Raw genomic sequence first — 20,362 nt, 5'->3', positions numbered from 1 at the left:
CACGGGCAAAACTGCCAACTTAATAGCCAAGCTCGTGCAATTATCCGCCAATAAAAGAAACTAAAACTCCAACAAAAATAGCAGAAACAGAAAAAAAGAAAAAGGAAAAAAAAGTACAAAAATCACGATACGATTTTCTAGTAGACATGAATTCATTATAGCTTATTGGTCCATTTCAGTGCCTTCCTCTCTTCTCCTTCACCTATGAATGTCCTCTGCACAATCTTCTGCATCACATAACCAAACCACCCCACTCCATATACCAGCCAAGCCAATCAAATCCATCAAACACGTGCGAACATTGAATAGACTCGTAATTCAACCAAGAACCGAATGAAATCTGCTTTTAAGCCCCAAAAAAAGTAAAACAAGAAATAGAAAACAATAGGGTTACCTTTGACTTCACAGAGCGCTTGCTGAGAGACTAGAGTCCAGGAAGAGAGATCACGAAGAGACGTAGAGAAGTATTGTAACTGCCAAGTGAGTGTTACTTGTGGCGTCCGCGAGCAGGAACAGCGAAGAATGCAGAGGCGGAGGCGGTCAGAGCTCGAGACCCGGCAGCTGCGACCGGCGGGGCTCTTAGGAGCAAGAGAGAGAGAGAGAGAGAGAGAGAGAGAGGGAGTGGCTCCTGGAGGCGATGTGGCGGAGGTGACGGATCTGAGCTCGGGATGCGACCGGCGGGCTCTTGGGAGGGAGAAATTTTTGAAAGAGGGCTTCGTGCGTCTTGAGGAAGTGGCTCCTGGAGGCAACGGCGGAGGCGGGGACGACATGCTGGAGAGGCAGCGGATTTGAGCTCGGGATGCGACCGGCGGGCTCTTAGGACGGAGAGATTTCTAAAAGTGGACTTCGTGTGGCTTAAGGGAGTGGCTCCTGGAGGCAACGTGCCGGAGGCGGAGGATCTGAGCTCGGGACCGGTGGGTTCTTGGGAGGGAGAGATTTTTGAAAAAGAGAGAGACAATGTTGAGAGCTTTCGCGCTTTGTGATGGAGAAAAACACAGAGAAGATGCAGGGGGAGCGCTTCATCTTGCGTGCGGTAGAAGGACAGAGAAGGACGCAGCAATTAACGAAGAGAGAGAGGGGAGGCAAAAGTTTTACTCAAGAAAAAATGTGGGACTCGGCGGACACGTGGTGACACGTGTCCCTTCCTAATTGGGCCAGCGTACAGTGACGTGAGGAGGCCAACCCACCTGATATTTACCCCCTGTTATGATTTCATCGAATAATCTTTCAATCAAAATAACTTCGTTATTATTTCATTGAAATCACATGAACACTCTGCCAACACTATTATCCATCTAGATAGATTTTTAATAATGCTCGTTGATAGAATCTTGACGAAGTAAATGTGTCACATATATATAAATTTAGGATTTTTTTATGTTACAGAAAAAAGTTTAGATAAACATATCACAATGGGCATAGTTTGAAGTTTTTTTTTTTATAGCTTTTTCCCATTCAATTAAAAATATAGAAGGGAAGGGAACGAAAGCAAGAGAAGAAAATAGGGGAAATTTTCATATTTCCGTGAAAAGGAAATAAAGCGAAAATTTCAAATTCGTGGCATTTTCACCCCGATCTTCTTTCCCTCGTGCTCTCGCAGACATTCTACATAAATTAACGTAATTTGGTAATTTGGTGATGAATAATAAAATGATGGCGGCGCGCTTGGGAATTCTGTTTGCTTTTCTTTTCATTTTTAAACTAAGTTGGAGTTGTTGAGTACTCAAAAAGATTCCACTTTTTCCGGTGTTCGGGGCGGAAAACGTTTCCGTGGAAAAATATTTTCCTTCCCCCTTCACAAATAGCCTAAGTCTATGGAAAATGACTTGCTTCTTCAAAAGCGGAAATCATTTTCGGAGCTTCTTCTTCTTCTTCTTCACTAAGATCGCGGCCACCATCGTTGCCTCCGTGGCGCCGGCCGCCGCCGCTGCCAGTCTCGGCCGCCGCCGCCGCCCGCCTCGCCCGCCGCCGCCGCGGTCGCCAGCCGCCCTGTCGCCGGCCACCGCCACACCGCACCGCCCAGGCGAAAAATATTTTCCGAAACTTTTTCATATTGGTCGCCGAACACCGGAAAATTATGTTCCGGGAAAACATTTTCCAGGAAAATGACTTCCGAAAATATTTTCCAAAAGGAGAAATATTTTCCGCTAAACGAACGGAGCCTAAAAAAGATTCCACTTTTTAAACCCCATCAAGCAAGAAGAGGAGCTGCTGAATTGATATCTGGCGGAATCGAAGCCGAAAGACCATGCAGGATGCTTGCCGAGCAAGCTTTCCGGCATCCTGCTTGATGCATTAGTTTCTCAAGAAAACTTTGAAGCTGAACTTCAGAGTAAGGTTGGCCACAACAGAACAACCCAATCTCTCCTTCAAAGATGAGATGCACCAAAAACCAGCCAGTGAAAGGAGTCCAGAGAGAAAGCAGGGTACATATAACCAGTTCATTGCTGTGTAGGCTCGAGTCCTCAACCATATGAACACTTCAATAGCATAAACACTGCAATTTTAGACGAGAAGAAGCAACAATGTGCTAGATTATCTGGAGAGCTAACAAGACCAATAACATCATCAATCATGACAACATGGAGAACTTTAAATGAACGAAATGCCATCGGATGAAACAAGAACAGCTACAATCTTGTAGCAACAACATAAGATGCAGGTGCTTTACAGGACTGTATAAGTCCAGCGGTGCACGCCATTTCACATACACACACACATGCAGGGAACATTTTGCCAGAAGATGGACCTTCTGAATGAACACGTCAAGCAGTCCAAACATGGCATGATCCCATTATAAGAATAAAGGTCCAGAGTTCGTTCTAAAAGAATGAAAGAAAACAAAGACTCATTCTTCACATGGAATCCAAGACCATAGCCACTACCCACGTTTACGTGATTCCTGAGGTACAGTCAGCTGAATGGCTGCACTTCGTGGGTATAGTATCGCCTCTAAGATTTTGAGAGCAAGAGAATCAAGAAGAAAATATGAAACATCCCGGATGTCCACCAAAGTAAGCCATACATGGAAAATGCTGGCTGAAGAAGACACAGAGAGGACAACATAAAGCTTCAGTGCACAGCGACTGGCGTAAATCAGAGAGAGAGAGACAGAGAGAGGCAATTCTACCAGGTCACGATAATGGTAAAAAAACACAAGAATCGTGCATTAATTGATTCATAAGTACAGATAAGATTCTAATGCATTGTTACTAAAATGATTCATAAAAACGGATAAGATGCTACTAAAACACGATTCGAATACAACAACAATGGCCAATAGCAGTCCTGCAAAGCTATAATTAACGTCTAAATTATCAGCACTATATACAACTCAAGATAAAGCTGAGTATCCCTCACTCCAGCAATGACTAAGAAACACCTCCAATCACCAAATAATAAAAATTTGGCACTTATAGAGGTGCAAATACACTAACAATACTGCGAACATCCCGCTGTTACTTTTGTATTGTTGGCAATTATCAGCTGTCAGCAGGCAGAGACTTTGCCCAATTAAATCGGTACGAATGTACAATCCAATTAGTACTTGCTCATATCATGTAAGTAAATGGTCAGGAAGCAATAGAACTATGGAAGGTAATCTCTTCAAGGAGAAGTTTTCTGGCCTTGTTGACCATGTTAAAGAATAGGCATATATGATCCTCGAGATCCTTTAGTTCATCAAGGAACTTAGCGTGGTTCTTGCGGAGCTGTTTCACCACCTCTAGTATGAGATTTTTATCCATGCCTCTCTCCAATCCAATCCGGATCAATAGTTTGTCATCCTCTACAGCAGCATACAAACGGTCGACTAGACGATCAATAGTATCCAAGTCATTGTTGAGAACATAAGTACCCTTGGCAGCAGCATCGAGTTGAGCAGCATGGGCAAGCTCTTTCTTCGAGAACTTGTCGTGTGGAAAATAGACCGTCAAGCACGGAGCACTAACAAATGCAATGAGTGCATGGCCCGTGACACCAATTGCACATGCAACAGCAGCAACTACAGTGCCCAAGAGACAAAGCGCAGACCCTGCAATGGCATGGCGAACAAATTTAACTCTTGATTTGGACTTCTGTAGTTTATGGTCCAGCTGTTGCTTTAGCTCTGAAAAGCAGCTACGCATTTTGCTGAAGTTTTGGGAGTCCGGAGAAGGGAAGGGGTTGTCATGGCAGTCGAATTGGACAAAGACTTCATAAACCCTGTTGCACTGTGATTGAGTAAATGAATCCGCATCAAGAGGAAGCTCTGCGAGGAGCTCGACAAGAGGAGAGTACATGTCGCGGGCGCGGTGCACGCTTTGGTAAAGCAAAAGGCAGAGGTTGGACGTGTTCTCGCTGTGGTCGAAGTATGAAGAGACTAATCGGGTAAGCGCGTTGTCCTTGGCGTGCCTGAGTGCCTCCCCCACGCATTCCCTATTCGGTTGCAGAACGCGATGCAGCACCTGCTCCTGGGTCGACTCGCTACAATCTTGCTCTTGAAAATGCAGTTCCCGCTCGCCCTGGCAGCATTCAAGGACGTAAATCGTGGAGCGAATCTCGTTATAGGAACTGGTCTGGAGAGCGAGGGTGTACTCCCGGCTGAGATTGACCGTGGGCGAGACCGCCTGGCTCGATCTTGAAGTGCCGCCTGGGGAAGTCCCTGCAGCTCCTCCAAGTCCGTTGAGGCAATTTCGCAAACACATCGACGGCAAAGCGAACTCGCCCTTCAAAAACGGAGCGGGCGAGGCTTACCCAGTGAAGGCAGTGGATGGGGATCGAGGTCGTGCTCCGGATGCGAATTGGGTCGCGAAGATGGAGAGCGTTTGGCGGAGAGACACGGCAACATTCCGCGCGCAATGGAGGAACTACGCCGGGCTAAAGCATTGCCTTCCCAAATCCGCTAATCCGGCGCTTCATCATCATCTCTCGATCACTGAGGAAACGAACTGTGAAAAGCCTCGGCAATCACTTTCGGCGAGATTGCTCCGTTCAAGTTTCAGTCTTGAAACTCCGAGGGGGGAGGTAAGCGACACGCGACGGGAGACGTGGCCCAGTGGACAACGGGGATTGGAACTGGACCGGGCCGGGCCATAAGATCCGAAATTTAAAGGTTTATCCATGGCCCAAGGATACATTTTTTGGATAAAATATGAAAAAAAAGTAGAGTTCGGAAAAATAAAAAAATTATTTTTTTTTCATTTTTCGTTGGACTAAACCTATAAAGTCAAATTAGCAATTTAAGATTTTAGATATCGGGCTTATGTGACCTGTTATTTGGTCCGTAGTGTATATCGGAGGATAAAAGAATTACTCGGATTACCAACATAAATTGTCATCATAATTCGAATAAGTATCCGTTAGGTTTTCATGGTTAACTTCCAGTGTCACAAATGAAATAGAAGGACGAAAAGGAATGGCACTAAACAGAATGAAGACTAAAATCGTCACGTGTTGATTGCGACACGTAAGCGATGCCCGAGTTCAAGACGATTAAAGAGTAACGTCCAATAAAGAAATATTAAATATAACGATAAGGACCAATTGATGCTTTGGGTTAAAGCAAAATTCCAACTTGATAGGGGCGAAATAATGCTGCCAAATCACAATTTACCACGGTCAATTGATTTTTTCCTATGTTGTTTTTTCATTAGGGAAAAGAAAAAAGAAATGCTCCTTTGGCGAATTTGGGGAATTCATTGCATTTAGGCAGTATTACATAGATTACAAACTGAATTAGGAGAGAAAATCCTTCCCTTAAACTATGAAACCAAAACTGACAAACAAAGTGAGACATATTGCTCGTTCACAAAAAGGAATGTAAGTTAAGAAATTGCCATATGAAGCCCCCAAGCATGAATTGAGAAAATGAGAACAACATCAAAATGGTCCTCTGAACTTTAGTTCAATGTACAATGTCGTCTCTAAACTATTAATTTGTTCAGTGTTGTCCCTAAATTATTTGGTAAATGTTCAATAAAGTCATTCTGTTTACTCAAATGACAAATCCGGCATCTTTTGATTACGTGAAATATTATATACTAAGTTAGATTCTCAAAAATGACGAGCCAACGTGTTTATCATTTGAATTATCTATTTTAGAAAAAGGAAAGAGAAAATTATGGTGTTAACATGTCCACGACGCAAAATATTACATTCTAATCTGATATGAATATCTTAATTGGATAATCCACATGCAACTCTTTTTTGTTATTTACAGTTTAAATACACTGATGGGAGTCGAATCAGTAGATTCCATAAACTTAAACGAATGAAATGATAATATTAAACATTTTCATATAATCTATATACTACATTTATCCGTTACTAATAGTTCTTCGATCATATCCAAAAATATTAAACACTCTTAGACGAGATTGCACATTAAACTGAAGATTAATTGATCATTTAGATAAATTCCGATTAAGAACAAATTGCTCTGCCTATGCCACGCCTTCTTTTACGACACGAATTGCCGGACTCGCGGCACGATTGTATCGGGCAACATGACTTGTATCGTGCCGCCTCACATGGTAAACAGTCTGACTTAGTCGACTGTGTCAAAGTCCAATCAGAGAGGTCAATGAGAAGGGACAAGACAGAACGGTATGATCGGAAGAAGTCCGTTAACCCGCACAAACAATCGAATTATACAAAAATAGGAAAAACAAATCCGACATTCGGACATTAACACAGCTTAAGAAAAAAATGCTCCCAAAGCACGGATTTATTACGGAAGTCACCCTTTTGTTTTGTCGTTTGTTGCTGCCAAAAGCGGACCCGTGCGTCGTCCGTCGTCCTCTTTGACTCCCCACCGGAGCGCTAGGGCAGATCAGTGAGCTCCCTCGATGGGGACGCTGTGCAGCACCACGGTCTCGACCGTCAGGCCCGGCCCGAACCCGAACAGGACCCCCCAGTCCAGGCCCTCGCCGGTGGTCGCCCGCCCCTCCTCCGCCGACTTCTTCCGCATCTCGTCCAGGATGAAGAGCACGCAGGCGCTGGACATGTTGCCGTACTCGCTGAGCACGTGGCGGGTGGCCCTCATCTTCTCCTCCTTGAGCCCGAGCTTGACCTCGACCTGGTCCAGGATGGCCGGGCCGCCGGGGTGGGCGATCCAGAAGATGCTGTTCCAGTCGTTGATCCCGATCGGCGTGAAGGCCTCGACGAGGCTCTTCTCGATGTTCTTGGAGATCAGCCCGGGGACGTCCTTGAGGAGGTGGAACGTGAGGCCGACCTCGCGGAGGTGGCCGTCGATGGCGCCGTCGGAGTCCGGGAGGATGGTCTGGGCGGCCGAGACGAGCTGGTACAGCGGGCGCTCGACGGCGGTGTCCGGGTCGGCCCCGACTATCACGGCGCCGGCGCCGTCGCCGAAGAGGGCCTGGCCGACGAGGGAGTCGAGGTGGGAGTCTGACGGGCCGCGGAAGGTGACGGCGGTGATCTCGGAGCACACGACGAGGACTCGGGCGCCGCGGTTGTTCTCCGCGAGGTCCTTGGCGAGGCGGAGGACCGTGCCGCCGGCGAAGCACCCCTGCTGGTACATCATGTAGCGCTTGACGGAGGGGCGGAGGCCGAGGAGCTTCGTGAGCTGGTAGTCGGCGCCGGGCATGTCGACGCCGGAGGTGGTGCAGAAGATGAGGTGGGTGATCTTCGACTTGGGCTGGCCCCACTCCTTGATGGCCTTGGCGGCCGCCTCCTTCCCCAGCTTGGGGACCTCCACCACCACCACGTCCTGGCGGGCGTCGAGGGAGTTGGCCATGTACGCGCACATCCCCGGGTTCTCCTTCAGGAAGTCCTCCGTCAGGTGCATGTACCGCTTCTTGATCATCGACTTGTCGCCTGTACCACCGTCCGATCATCGCACAGAGGAGACAGCACAGGTCAGCGTCATAAATCAACGGTCGATGCATGTTACTAGCGAAGGGAAAATGACGTCAGCAATCCCAAACCGGAGTTCTGCGATTTTCACGATTGAAGCCACAAATTTGTTTCCTACTACTGCCGTAATCACTAGTCCTTGCAAAGAAGGACACAAGAATCTAATATTATTTTTTTTTCCGTTTCGTACAAGGGACAGCTTCCCATGAACCGGGACATGCAGCATGCATCGTCGTCTTTCTCGTTCTTTTCCTTCTCTCGCCGAAGGAGAAGGAGAGAAGAGGAGAATTTTCCATCTCAAGCAGAGATCAAGCGCGCACCGATCCGAACGATCAATCGCCGCGAACCGTGTGACCACACACCTAGGATGATCGAAAATAGGGTTCGTGTACACTTACACATGCGCTGGAACTTCTCCTTGAGGTCGGTCATGTGCTCGCTGTTGGTGATCCGGAAGTAGTAGTCCGGGTAGTCCGCCTGGATGACGCAGTGCGCCGGGGTGGCCGTCCCGATGGCGAGCACGGTGGCCGGGCCCTCCGCCCGCTGCGCCTTCCTTATCTCCTCCACCGACTTGGTCGCCGCCATGCTCCCGCTCCGATCTGTATCCGATCGACTCGGTGTCCTCCTCGCCGGCGAGACTCGAACGCACGCACCGCCGAGAGAGCGGAAGGCGGTCAAATTGAGCTACGAGGAGGGGGAGGGGGAGCGAGTAGATGACGACGAAGATGAAGGATGAGTGTGCGGGGGAGGAAGGTATATGAAGGGAGGGGGAAGGGGTAGGTCGAAGGGACGGGTAGATGGCGGCCACGTGGGATCGGGGTTAGGCCGCTACAAAGGAGTGGTAGCTACCGAGCCACATCTCTCCTCCCCCCCGACCCGATCCCCACATTTATTTCCCCCTCTTTCATGACCAAAAATGCACCTCTTCTGCGTGTTTAATTTCCTCCGCCCGAGCAAATCTTCAGCTACACCAAACCACCAAGTCATTTGGATCCCATCTTCTTCTTCTTCTTCTTCTTTGGAAAAATTACGCAAATAATCCTTGAATTTTAATTTAATATACAATTTAATTCATAAATTTTTAATTTATTCACTGTAATCCCTAAACTTTAATCGAATGTTCAATATGATTCATGAACTTTTAATTTGTTCAATGTGATCCCCGAATTTTTTATGCGTGTTCAATTTAGTCCTTCAACTATATGAAAATGTCCAATATAGTCGTTCCATTAATTCAAATGCAAGGACTACACTGAACATTTTCATATAGTTCAATGATTAAATTGAATACGTACCAAAAGTCCAGGGACCACATTGAATAAATTAAAAATTCAGGGATCACATTGAATATTCGGTTAAAATTCAGTAACTATATTGAACAAATTAAAACTTCATGGACCAAATTGTACATTGGACCAAAATTCAGGAATTGTTTATGTCGTTATCCCTTCTTCTTTTAAAGAAGAAGGTGAAATCTACTTGAGAAAAATAATATACTTGTTCGGTTACGTTAATTGGAGAAGCGCCGTGTTGACGAGTGTCTCTAATCGGGATAGATCGATCGGGCCGTCCTTAATCACGACGAGCACGACATGGCTACAATTAGCTTGGCCAAAAATGAAAATAGAAAGACGGCTAGAGTTAAAATGAGTGTGAACTGAAGCTTTTTAAAGCGGAGAGGTGGAAGCATTTGAGACGATACATAGTATTAAGTAAAGCAATTGGAAGAATGTAAAGCAATTGACGAAGGTGTTCAGTGCCTGCACGACTTTGAGGGGAGGTCGTTGATCAGTACTTTGAGCGCTTCAACGAGGAATATTGGCCCAGGAATTATTCAGGGAAATATATAAACTGTGCAATATTGGTCGATACATATGTATGTATATGTATAGAAGACGGGCCAACGCCCAACGAATTGAAAATAAGTGAGAGTGTAAAGTGTAGAACGAGCAATTCCTTGATCACTTCTTAACGAGGAGATTATGCCTGAATGAAGAGTAGACCCGATAGAGGTGTGCCGGCCGTTTTCGAAATGCTCAAGTAGCCGGCCAAGCTGTACACAAGTTTCCTTGACATCGATAGGCGTATTGCAACCGGATCTCTCACCGTCGTCGAAGCGTATTCTGTAACTGTATTTGTAACTTGTCGGATTCGGCCATCTTCCTGGTAGTCGTGGAGCCAGGGAGGGGCGAGCAAGGGCTCCCACCTCCCCCCGGCCAAAATGTACACGAGTTTCCTTGATGTCGATGGATGTATTGCAACCGGACCTCTCACCGTCGCCGAAGTGTAGTCCGTACTTGTATTAGTAAATTGTCAGATTCAGCCATCTTCCTAGCAGTCACGGAGCCAGCCCGAATTGATAAGTGGATCCGAGCGCTTCATTCGCATTGTTCCACCACTCCATTATGCTCTATTCGCTTCTCTTTCCTCCGATTTATAGCAAAAGTAGAAAAGATAGCCCGTTTGAAGGGAAAAGTACCAAAAAAGTCCTCAACATATTACATTCGCATCAATTCGGTCCTAAAAATTTTCACATTGGTACCAATTCAGTCCATTCGGTCAATTTATGCTGGAGATCGCTGACGTGGACACCGGCCATCTGATGTGACATGACCGGCACCAACGTGGACAATTTTTAATGATTTTTTTCTTTTTTTTCCCTTTTTTTCTTTTTTTTTTTTCCTGCCTTCTCCTTTGCCTGTGGTCGGCAACCGGCCACAGGCGAGGGTGTCGCGGCCCTCGCCGGCCACAGGGGAGAGCGGCCTTCGTCTGCTCGGGTGAGGGCTGGACCCTCGAGGCCTGGGCGAGGGCGGCTGTCGCCGGATCTGGCGAGGGTCCAACCCAACCTCGCCAGATCCCAAACTTGTACATGCGTGACACATTTGCTCTCCGTCAATATTTTCATTAGATGATTTTTCAGCCAAAATAACGTCGTTTCCATTTCACTTATGTCACGTGGGTGCCATGTCAATACTATTTGCTTTTCTGACGTCCATGTAAGCATATTTTTAACAGTCCTCATTGACAGAATTTTGACGAAAGTTAAATATATCACACAGATACAAGTTTGAGATTTTTTGCGTCATAATGTGTCATAGCGAGCATAATTTAGGATTTTTAAAGGCTTTTGTCCTTTATTTAAGTTGTGAACAAACGGGCCTCGTGATAGATAGTACCCACAATTCACATCTTCCATCTGCCACGGAGGGCGTAAGTAGGCATGCCGACGGACATTGTTTCTCGATCCAAATTATGAGAAACATTTAGTAAACCACTAGTCCTTGGTTTTTTGGTCAGCAAGTCAACTACTAGTTTGAAACGATTGAAATCGACGACTTTCCGAGATGCCCTATACAAGAAGCTCTCCAGAACATATTCCGCTATTCACAAGATTTTTAGTTTAGACGGATTAGGTGACACAGCTCCAACCGGCGCTAGTCTCTCGGGATGCGTTTATTTGAGTGAAAAAAAAAAATTCACGAATTAATTTTCTGAATTTTCAGACATTTGGTTTATCGAAAATGATCTGTCAACGAAAGACCACTTATGGTTAAAGAATATATGCATGTTTAATGTTAGAAAGATGAATTCCTGACCTAAAAAAAGAGGAAAACATTTTCTCGAAAATTGATTTTCCAAAAAATGTTTTCCTTCGTCGCGAAGTTCTTCCCCCCGGAACAAGCACTCCCGTGGTGCCACGTAAGCGGCGAGATCGGGTGATGTGTGGCGGTTCCCTTAACAAGGAAGATATTAAGGGCAGAAAAGCAAAAAAATATAAAATATGTAAATTTTAATCACCGCAGCAGACCTTCCAACCGGACCCACAAAAGAGAGCATGAGTTCGGTAGGTGGGACTGAACCATGTTTGTGCGTTGTAGATGTCACCGGAAACCTTGCCATTATGTCGCCACTAAAATTGAGAAAAGGAAATAAAAAATTGAGATGCGAGGTACTATTTTTTTTGTTTTGTCGGAAGTCCGAGGTCGTATTCAAAAGTGCTTTTTCCGTGAAAGCAAGAAACCTGCCCCAATAATGATTTATTCTTGCAAAATTTTCTTAAGGCTTAATACCACTAATAACTCAAAATTAATATATTTATGACAAATTTATTTTAAATTAATTTTTTGATCATAAAAAATTTCAAACCTTTACACTTGTGACAATTTTACGTTCCGTTAAATTTTCCGATCAAATTTCTGACTTGGATGACACTATCAGTTTGAGGTTTTACGCTCCGTTTGTGATTTTTTGTGGTATTAATCCAATTTAAACGGAGGGTAAATTTATCACAAACTTAGTAAATTTGTCATAGGTGTACCATTTTGAGATTTTTCGTAGTCAAAAAATTAGTTTTGGGTAAATTTGACACAGATGTACCAATTTGAAGTTTTTCGTGGTATTAACTATTTTCTTAACCTTGTGAAAGATTTTGGAAAATCATGCTTGTTGCTGATTTTATCTACTCTACGTATGACTCGATAACATTTATATAATCGACGATCAGGTTAAGTACAAAAACGTGCAGGTATAGTTAAGGTAACTAAGGATTCGATTTCACGAAGTAATTAAGGTCTTTGCAACTTCTCGAAATTTTTTGTTTAGAGAAGTCCTTTACTTTTGATAAATAGTCAAAGCAAATATCCCGACATCAACTCCTGTCTTTCGATCCGAAAACAACTTATTTTGCGTCGAAATCATGGGTAAAAAGTCCTTTCATTAAAATTTTAGGATATCAAAAGCAAGAAAATGTTAGGCTTTCGATTTACGAAATTGGTTTATCAAGTGATATTTTAGGCTGTTATTAGTTTTTGATTATGACACGCTTATTTAAAGACAATCGCGGGTTTTGACATATCACTTAGTAAATCAATTTTACAAACTAATCTTGTAACAAAAAATCTGATCCTCTAGAAGTAATTAAGAGTCTTGCAACTTTTTTAGGTTTTATGTTTAGAGAATTCGCTTTTATTTCCGATAAATAGTAAAAGCAAATTCCGAACGGAAACTCCATTTTCGATCATAAACTAACTTATTGTGTAAAAACATCCTTTCATTAAAGTTTGCGATAAAGGAAACCGTTACCCTCATTAATTTTGACTTATAAAATTCGTTTATTAAGTGATGTATCGGGCCGTTAATAATTTTTTAATACAAACCATTTATTTAAAGACACTCACAGCTTGACCCCTCGCTATCGATTTTGTAAGGTAGTCTTAACAAGTGCGACATTGCTCCTAAAAGTATAGTCACGAGATACACCTTGACACTTTCAAATCAATGTACTGGACCAGGACATTGGGCCAAAAAAATACCAATACATAGGACATTAGAATATTCCTTAATACTTTCTAGCTATTATTATGCGAGATATTATCAAGCTTGGAAAATCTCGTAATCATTATCAGCAAACGGACCTCTAATATCCTGAAGCAATTGGGCAAGGTCAGCTAACTATTTACTGTCTTTTGACCAAAAAAGGAAAGAAAAAACTAGTTATCGTGTTAATGAATTAAATGTTTTTTTTTACTAGGAAATCATTATTCTAAAAATAACCTAATCACAAATAAGAGGAAGAAGAATTATCTACTAATTTTAGTGATTGCATTTGGTTTGATTATAACTTTAACGTAGTACGTGTGTTTTAGTGGCTTAACTTTCACTTTATCCGGTAAATCTGATAGTCCAGTTTTTTCTTTATAAATGATATTTTTAAAAATAGTTAAGAATATGGCAAATTTAAGTGCATTAAAATTTCTAAATATTCATTATTATCATGTAAATTCAAAAGAAAATGCTTCCTAAAATAGTTAAGAATATGAGTAAAAAAAATCCTTTCATTAAGTTTGCGATATTAAAAGCAAGAAACTGCTACGCTCACTAAGATAGGCTTATAAAATTGATTTACTAAGTGATGTATCGGGCCCCTATTTATTTTTTAATGTGACCCATTCATTAAAAGGCACTTATAGCTCGACCCGTCGCTTAATAAATCAATTTTGTAAAGTAGTCTCAACAAGTCCAGTATTACTTCTAAAAGTATCATCATGAGATACACCTCGACACTTTCAAATCAATGTATTGGACTAGGACATTGGGCCAAAAAAGTACCAATACACAGGACATTGGAATATTGCTTAGTACTTTCTGGTTTTTGAAATGGAATGATGACCTTCACGAGATGCAACTAGAGAATTGTATAAGAAAGGATCACTTGCTCGTATAAATTGTTCAATTAGCTTTCCAACATCTTCCTTTTGAGAAAGCGGTCATTCTGGATGTCTCATTTCCAACTCATGAAGTCGTTGCGGAAATGAATCTTTCGCATTAGTTTTGAGTAGTATCACAAGCCTCCGTTGTGAGCTAGTTATACCTAGTAAATCATCAAAAAGCTGTCATGTCGAAACAATGTGGGGGCCAATGCGAAGAAAAATTTAGAGCGATTGCTTGTCTAGAGACTGCTTTAAGAGAGCTGATGGGGGGGGCAAAATTGGAAAAGAAACCCTCGAAAACACAGCAGATGTTGCAGCTTTGGCAAAAAGGTCTAGTCACGTGTTGGCATGGTTCCTACCTACGAGTCTGCGTCCATCATTCATGGTGGACATTGGCGTCCAAAGCATCCGTCGCATTCAAATCGAAGTACTTGAGATTTGAGAGATCTGGAAGAAGTTCAAATCTGACTGAGGCAGGCTCAGGCGGTAGAATGAATGAGAGCGACGCTTGAACGACACACACGTTCTCTGCTTCGTCAGTTTCTTGAACACGACACGCATGGAATCTATAGTCTCGCCGGCCACTGACGAGATTGCTGCCCAGGAAACAGTTTTTTGGTCAGTACCCAGAAAACGGTTTCCGATCCTCGGGATTGCACGAAGCTTGTACTCTCTCGATCATCGTCAGCGATGTGGATTTGTTATGGTTTCGGATCATCATCATATGGTTTTAGGAAAGACAGAAGTTGACTATTCCTGTGTGCTCCGGTTGGGCTTTGCTTCATCTGCTGGGATGTGGAGTATGATATTCATTTTGATTAGGTTAGTTGAGCGGACTGAAGTGGACTTGAGTTTGAAATGTTCAGATGATCTTAGAACACCCGACGCGCAATTGCTGTTTACGTGTTGATGCCTCTACGACGTATCGTGAGATTTCAAGATCCGTTGAATCGACGGCGAAGCTTGGTTAAACTTCAAATACGACATAAATGACTGGTAAATTAGAGAAAAGAGGTCCCTCGACTTAAATCGCGTGGCCCACGTCAAGTGCATGAATCGATCCCTTTTGTTGTTTTTGCTCTCCTTCATTTGCATAATTAAGATCTTTAACTATTCACACAATAAGAAAGCCACACCATTTACTCTCTCTCTCGCATAACCTAATACCCACTCGTTATCATATGAATATGACCATGAACTTTGCGACATACGTGTTCATTTTACGCTCCATCTTAGATTACCATGAATCACTTTCTCTGCTGAAAGAACGGTTCGCCTTGCAACTAATCCATCAGGGCACGTCTTCAGTTAATAAAAGAAACCAGGTCCTGCAACATCTGAATCAGTAATAGCACAGTGGCACAGTGTAATGCTTCAAGGAGAGAGGGAGAGAGAGATGAGTTATAAACTAACACACTGTTCCAGTTTAACAGAGAAACAGAGTCTGATGTTCACATATCATGACTACAGAACAGACAGTCATATTAGCTTCACTCACACCAGTTAAAAACTATATTTTACATACATATATAGGGGACGAAAGACAGGACGCAATAGGCACAGGCACACAGTTGAACTCGGAACATGCGCATCGTAGTAGTTTAAGGTTGGTTTGTTACCACGCAAGCTCTTTTCCGAAGATTGCTGTGGAGTTGGAGCCTCGCCTTCTCCAAGGCAGCCCTTGCGGTGCACCTCTCACTTTCCCTACGTTGCACCGCCAGGGAAGCTTCCCGCGAAGCTTCCTCCATGCCGCTCTTGGCCTCCTCCATCTCTCGAGTTATCTCGGCAAACCGTCCCTGGAGCTCCGCGTGCTCCACCTGGCAACCGTGCAACTCTGCCTCGATCCTGAGCAGTGTCTCCTTTGCACGCTGGTAATCTTCCCGGAGATGTTTAATTCGTCCATCGCAAGCAGCATATGCATCCGATGTCACTGAATGTTTCTCGGATACATCACGAAACCTCTTCTTTGCACGACTGCAGCGCTCCAGGACGTTGGGCATTGCAGTTTCATTGGTGGGACGTTCGACTTCAGCAAGCCGGGAAGCACAGAGGAGAAACTCCTTCACTTGCTCCTTGAATTGGCTACTGTCAACAGGGAGAAAATCCAGACAGTCAAGGCGATCTCTAGCCTCCTGTTCAAGATGCGCATGATCGAGCGAATTCTTCTCGAGAAGATCAATGATATCTTTCTGGACAAGCTTTGCCATCTGATTTAACACCGACATTTTCCCTCTGCTCCAATGGTTTGACGCCAATTCAGGATGACTTAGGAATCTGGAAACTTCACTGCTTGTTTCAGACACATGCTCTGCCAAGAAGCTGTTGCCGGTGGAAAACTGGAGGTTTCGATAGTCCATCCCAGATTCCAGATGACTTTGCCCAACGCTGCTGATGTCCATATGATCAACAGCAAGAGAAGGTAAAATCCCTAGTCCATAAGAAACACAATCTATATTACAATCCAAGATTGGCCAACACTTAAATAGAAGTTAGATAAGGAGGGGGTGGACACTAGACACAGTGCAATTACCACAGAAGGAAGGCGTTGGAGATGGATCAGCTAAGCTTGGACGAGGAGGGAAAGAAAGACGCCCGCACCACCTTATAACTAGACAGCCGGGTAACCTATCAAGAGTACCTGCCACCCAAAAATGCAAATGGTTCTAAAGACTTCCAACAATATTACAATAACGGATGATCAACTGCTCGTGAATGACAAAAAAGAAGTGCCGACGATGGGGGAAAACCCCTCGAAGATGACTCATAGGATACCTCTACTTCCAGCAAGCATGTCAGCAGCAGCTGATATCCGCCTCAAGTATTCTTGCTGTCTGAGACGAATTGGCGATGGAGATGTTACACGGGAAACAAGCTGCATTTGCTCTGTAGTAGACTCCCCCAAATCTACGTCCTCCATAGCTAATTCTTGAGTATCCAAATCGGCCTCGGGAATTAAACTCTCACTCTCCAAAACCCTCAAATGACGTTCTGGTGCAGAGAATCTGCAAATTACTTCTTCAATCTCACCACTATCCATCATCGATAATGGATCCACCTCGTAATCTTCACCAGCATCCGCCATTGCTGACTCAATTTCCATGACTTCCGGTGGTGCAACAACAAATGTCGCAACATCTCTGGAGCCTACATTTTCTGTAGGAGAATCTGCCCATTGGAAGAATTCACAAGCTCCGTGTCCCTGTGTTCAAGCCAACACAAGTTAAATAAACTACAGCCAAAAGTGTAATCTTGTGAGTACCAGATGATTAGAACAAATAAGCACAAGGGAAGAAACGAGATTGGCACCTTGCAAACTTGCATAATATGAAAAGGGGACAATTTCTACGCAACCTACAGAGATGAGGAAGATTTGCTACAATTCTAATAATTCATTAATCTTAACGGGTAAGAGTAAGGAACAATTTACAAGACAGGATTTCCCATTGCCACTCTCCTTAACTGCATTTTGCGAGGCCCACTAGAGGATTTGTTCGAAGTTACACATTACGAATAAGACGCAACAATGAATTCTTGTATGTCATAATTCTGCCCAAATTGTCTTAGAAATTCGATGACAGTGTTAGGGACAACAAAGCTTCGATGTTTCACACAAAATCTACGAAAAAGTCACAATGGACCAAAAAACCACCAAAGCTGCCGCTTTGGATTGGGCTTCATATACATAATTACTGCCTCAAACTAAATGCAGAAAAAACTTCAGCTACAAAAGCTATCAGCTCAAGCAAGGAGCCCCAGCTGCAATCGCCAACACTATTGTTGGTACTGGGCCACCGATTAATGAGAAATGGGTACAATCTGAAAATAACTGCTCATCGAAGTACAATGATTCCGCATACTTCACCACTTATTCATGTAGCCACTTATTGGTGTGAAAGAGAGAATTTAAAAACTACAGTTCCTAAAAACTACTATTGCAAGAGCTCTGATAGTTTCAAAGCCACACAGCCAGCAGTACTGTCAACAACTGCTAAGTGGAAACCAAGGCAAGCATATAACAAACTTACTGCTCACATGTTCAAAATCACAATATGGTATCGGTGCAATAAGCTCAAATAGTTTGCTTTCATCAGGTGATAAATGCAAAATAGCTCATAGAAGCAAAGGACTTCATAGCAAGAAGATGGTTAGGACAAGGGGGGGGGGCCTGGCGCGGGGGAGGGATGAAGGTGGGGGAGAACTGGGGCATGAGGAGACTTATGGATTACCTATATACTCTTTCCATTTCAGGACAAATATGAACCCAACCTGTACTAATAGACCTCGTATTCACTTCAGACTGAGTGAGACAATCCACAATTCTGGAGGATCTACCACAATTATCAGCAGGAAAACTCGCAACAAAGAACACTAATTACGCCCAAACGTTGGAACAGAGAGACCCTTTCTCCCCCTTCCTAATTGCAAAATTTCTTTCTTCTCACTAATAATATAACAGTGACAAGTCCTGTTAAAGGAACTACAAAACAGAGAGATTATAACCAAGGGTGCGCCGTTTCGCGAAATATTAACGATTAGGAAAACAATTTTCTAAAAGCGATCAATTGTATTACTTACGGAATGAATTAACAAATATCATCAATGCAAATATTTAGGTATAAATCATTGTTGATGCTGAAAATAATTTTCATTGTCTAATTTTTTTTTAAGCGACATGGATCATATTTAGAAAAATACTTTCCAAATGATAGATTTTCCTCGAAACAACCTTTAAGTTCTCTCTCATTTACGCCCAAAAGAGTGAAAAAAAAACATGCAACGGACTGCACCTCCAATCTCAAGCCAAACCCATCAAAGGCTTCTGACAGAAACGAATCATCCTCTAACTCCACACCCCCACTTCAGTAACTTCACAGCCAACAACAAAGATAACAACCATGTTCAGGGCAAACCATATCGGCACTCAAAGAAAATTAAGCGTGTCAAAAAGGGAAAGAAATCGAACCTTTCTAATACGGCAAGAAAAATATTCTCTGCCCTTAGGTGGAGGATCCTCAAAAAAGTTGATCCTGCATCTCCCAGCACCACAGGGACACATCGGAGCGCTGTACTTGTCGCACCACGCAAAGAAGCCACACCCACCAACATCATTCTACAAACAAACTCACCACCCAAAAAAGAAAAAAACAACCAAAATGAGAGGAAATCAGAACGAGATGCGGGAAAACAGAGATACCCAAAAAGAAAAGGAGTTACCTTTTCACAAAAAAAAACACTAGAGAGAAAGAAAGATGCAGAAACTCCAAGAAACATTGAAACAAAAAAGAATGGACTTTTGAAGAAATGCACGACAATAAAAAAAGAGTAGAAATTTTGTCTTGAAAGGTGAGATTGGACTAACAGGGGCTCTATCGGGGCACTTGTAATATTTCCTATCCGGGTTCTGCAGGGAATGGGAGGTGCGGACGGCGCATGCGCCGGCACCGCACCGGCACTCGAGCACCGGCACGTCGGCGGCGGGCGGCTGCGACTTCGCGGGAGACTTGCCGGGGCAGTCTTTCATCCAGTGGCCCTGCTTCTTACAGGCGAAGCAGGCGCCGCCCCTCGTCCCCTGAGACGGAGCTCCGTTTTGCCGATCAAGACAAGGAGGGGCGACGGTGGCGGCGACGGCGGCGGCGGCGGGGGACGGCTGCGATCCGCCGGGGGACTTGACGGGGCAGTCCTTCATCCAGTGGCCCTGTTTCTTGCAGGCGAAGCAGAAGTCGTTCCTCATCCTCTGGGACAGAGCTTCGCTGTGCCGATCGAGGGAAGTCGGGGTCGCTGGGGATACGGGGTGCTCCATTGGGTTGCTGCTCTCGTTCGCCGATGAAGTGATGACGGTGGTCGTGATGGCGATGAGCGACAGTGTTCAGTTCGTGAGATGCAGAAGAGCACAGTGAAGAAGAAAAAGGGGGAAGTGACCGTTCGCTAAACGACACGCTGTCCGGAGGACTCTTTTTTTAGCTTCTTCGGGGGGGTTTTCTTTTCTCCACTTTTGGCGGGGGATGGATTGATGAGCATGCGAAAGGCCCGCCCGTCTGAGATTCCGAGTTTCTTTTGTAATAATTGTGTAGAATATAGGAATTATTTTGTCACGTGCAATTCAAGAAAACTCGACGAAGAAGTGTTTCCGTCCCCGGACGCAGGGCGGTGGCGGGAAAAAGCTCCGCCTCTCACGGGGGGGTGGCCGCGGGGAATGTGACCGCCGCCCCTGTTCGTCTGCGCCCATCCCTAGTTTTTATTTACTTATACTTATAACCGACTCTACATGCGCAATAATAAGATTTGAGCATCGACGGTTG

General features: G+C 44.1%; 3 protein-coding genes across 5 annotated transcripts; all 3 read right to left on the bottom strand.

Moving 5' to 3' along the window:
- Nucleotides 1-3,221: 3,221 nt before the first annotated feature.
- On the bottom strand, nucleotides 3,222-4,985 carry LOC115672735 (UPF0496 protein At3g19330-like). 2 transcript variants are annotated; one of them, XM_056314138.1, is made up of 3 exons: nucleotides 4,735-4,985; nucleotides 4,502-4,642; nucleotides 3,222-4,459 (listed from the first exon to the last, which is right to left on the bottom strand). In XM_056314138.1, the coding sequence occupies exons 1-3, from the start codon at nucleotides 4,826-4,828 to the stop codon at nucleotides 3,573-3,575; spliced, it is 1,122 nt and encodes a 373-aa protein (XP_056170113.1). In that variant the 5' UTR covers nucleotides 4,829-4,985; the 3' UTR covers nucleotides 3,222-3,572. The 2 variants fall into 2 exon arrangements, with proteins under 2 accessions (XP_056170113.1, XP_030450514.2); XM_030594654.2 differs by having other exon boundaries at nucleotides 3,222-4,642.
- Nucleotides 4,986-6,588: 1,603 nt separating this feature from the next.
- On the bottom strand, nucleotides 6,589-8,587 carry LOC115672682 (chalcone synthase). Its single transcript, XM_030594569.2, has 2 exons — nucleotides 8,253-8,587; nucleotides 6,589-7,815 (listed from the first exon to the last, which is right to left on the bottom strand). The coding sequence occupies exons 1-2, from the start codon at nucleotides 8,437-8,439 to the stop codon at nucleotides 6,812-6,814; spliced, it is 1,191 nt and encodes a 396-aa protein (XP_030450429.1). The 5' UTR covers nucleotides 8,440-8,587; the 3' UTR covers nucleotides 6,589-6,811.
- A 6,877-nt stretch (nucleotides 8,588-15,464) lies between these two features.
- On the bottom strand, nucleotides 15,465-20,017 carry LOC115672878 (uncharacterized). 2 transcript variants are annotated; one of them, XM_056314042.1, is made up of 5 exons: nucleotides 19,423-20,017; nucleotides 19,027-19,173; nucleotides 16,836-17,262; nucleotides 16,594-16,701; nucleotides 15,465-16,512 (listed from the first exon to the last, which is right to left on the bottom strand). In XM_056314042.1, exons 1-5 carry the CDS (start codon nucleotides 19,861-19,863, stop codon nucleotides 15,665-15,667), a joined length of 1,971 nt encoding a protein of 656 aa, XP_056170017.1. In that variant the 5' UTR covers nucleotides 19,864-20,017; the 3' UTR covers nucleotides 15,465-15,664. The 2 variants fall into 2 exon arrangements, with proteins under 2 accessions (XP_056170017.1, XP_030450724.1); XM_030594864.2 differs by having other exon boundaries at nucleotides 15,465-16,491.
- Nucleotides 20,018-20,362: the final 345 nt, after the last annotated feature.

This window comes from Syzygium oleosum, unplaced genomic scaffold (assembly GCF_021117445.2).
Source record: "Syzygium oleosum isolate NSW1041296 unplaced genomic scaffold, Sole_v2.1 Sole_v2.08, whole genome shotgun sequence".
NCBI classification, from domain to species: Eukaryota; Viridiplantae; Streptophyta; class Magnoliopsida; order Myrtales; family Myrtaceae; genus Syzygium; species Syzygium oleosum.
Note: the sequence above shows the minus strand (reverse complement) of the source record. Positions and strands in the feature narration are given on the sequence as shown.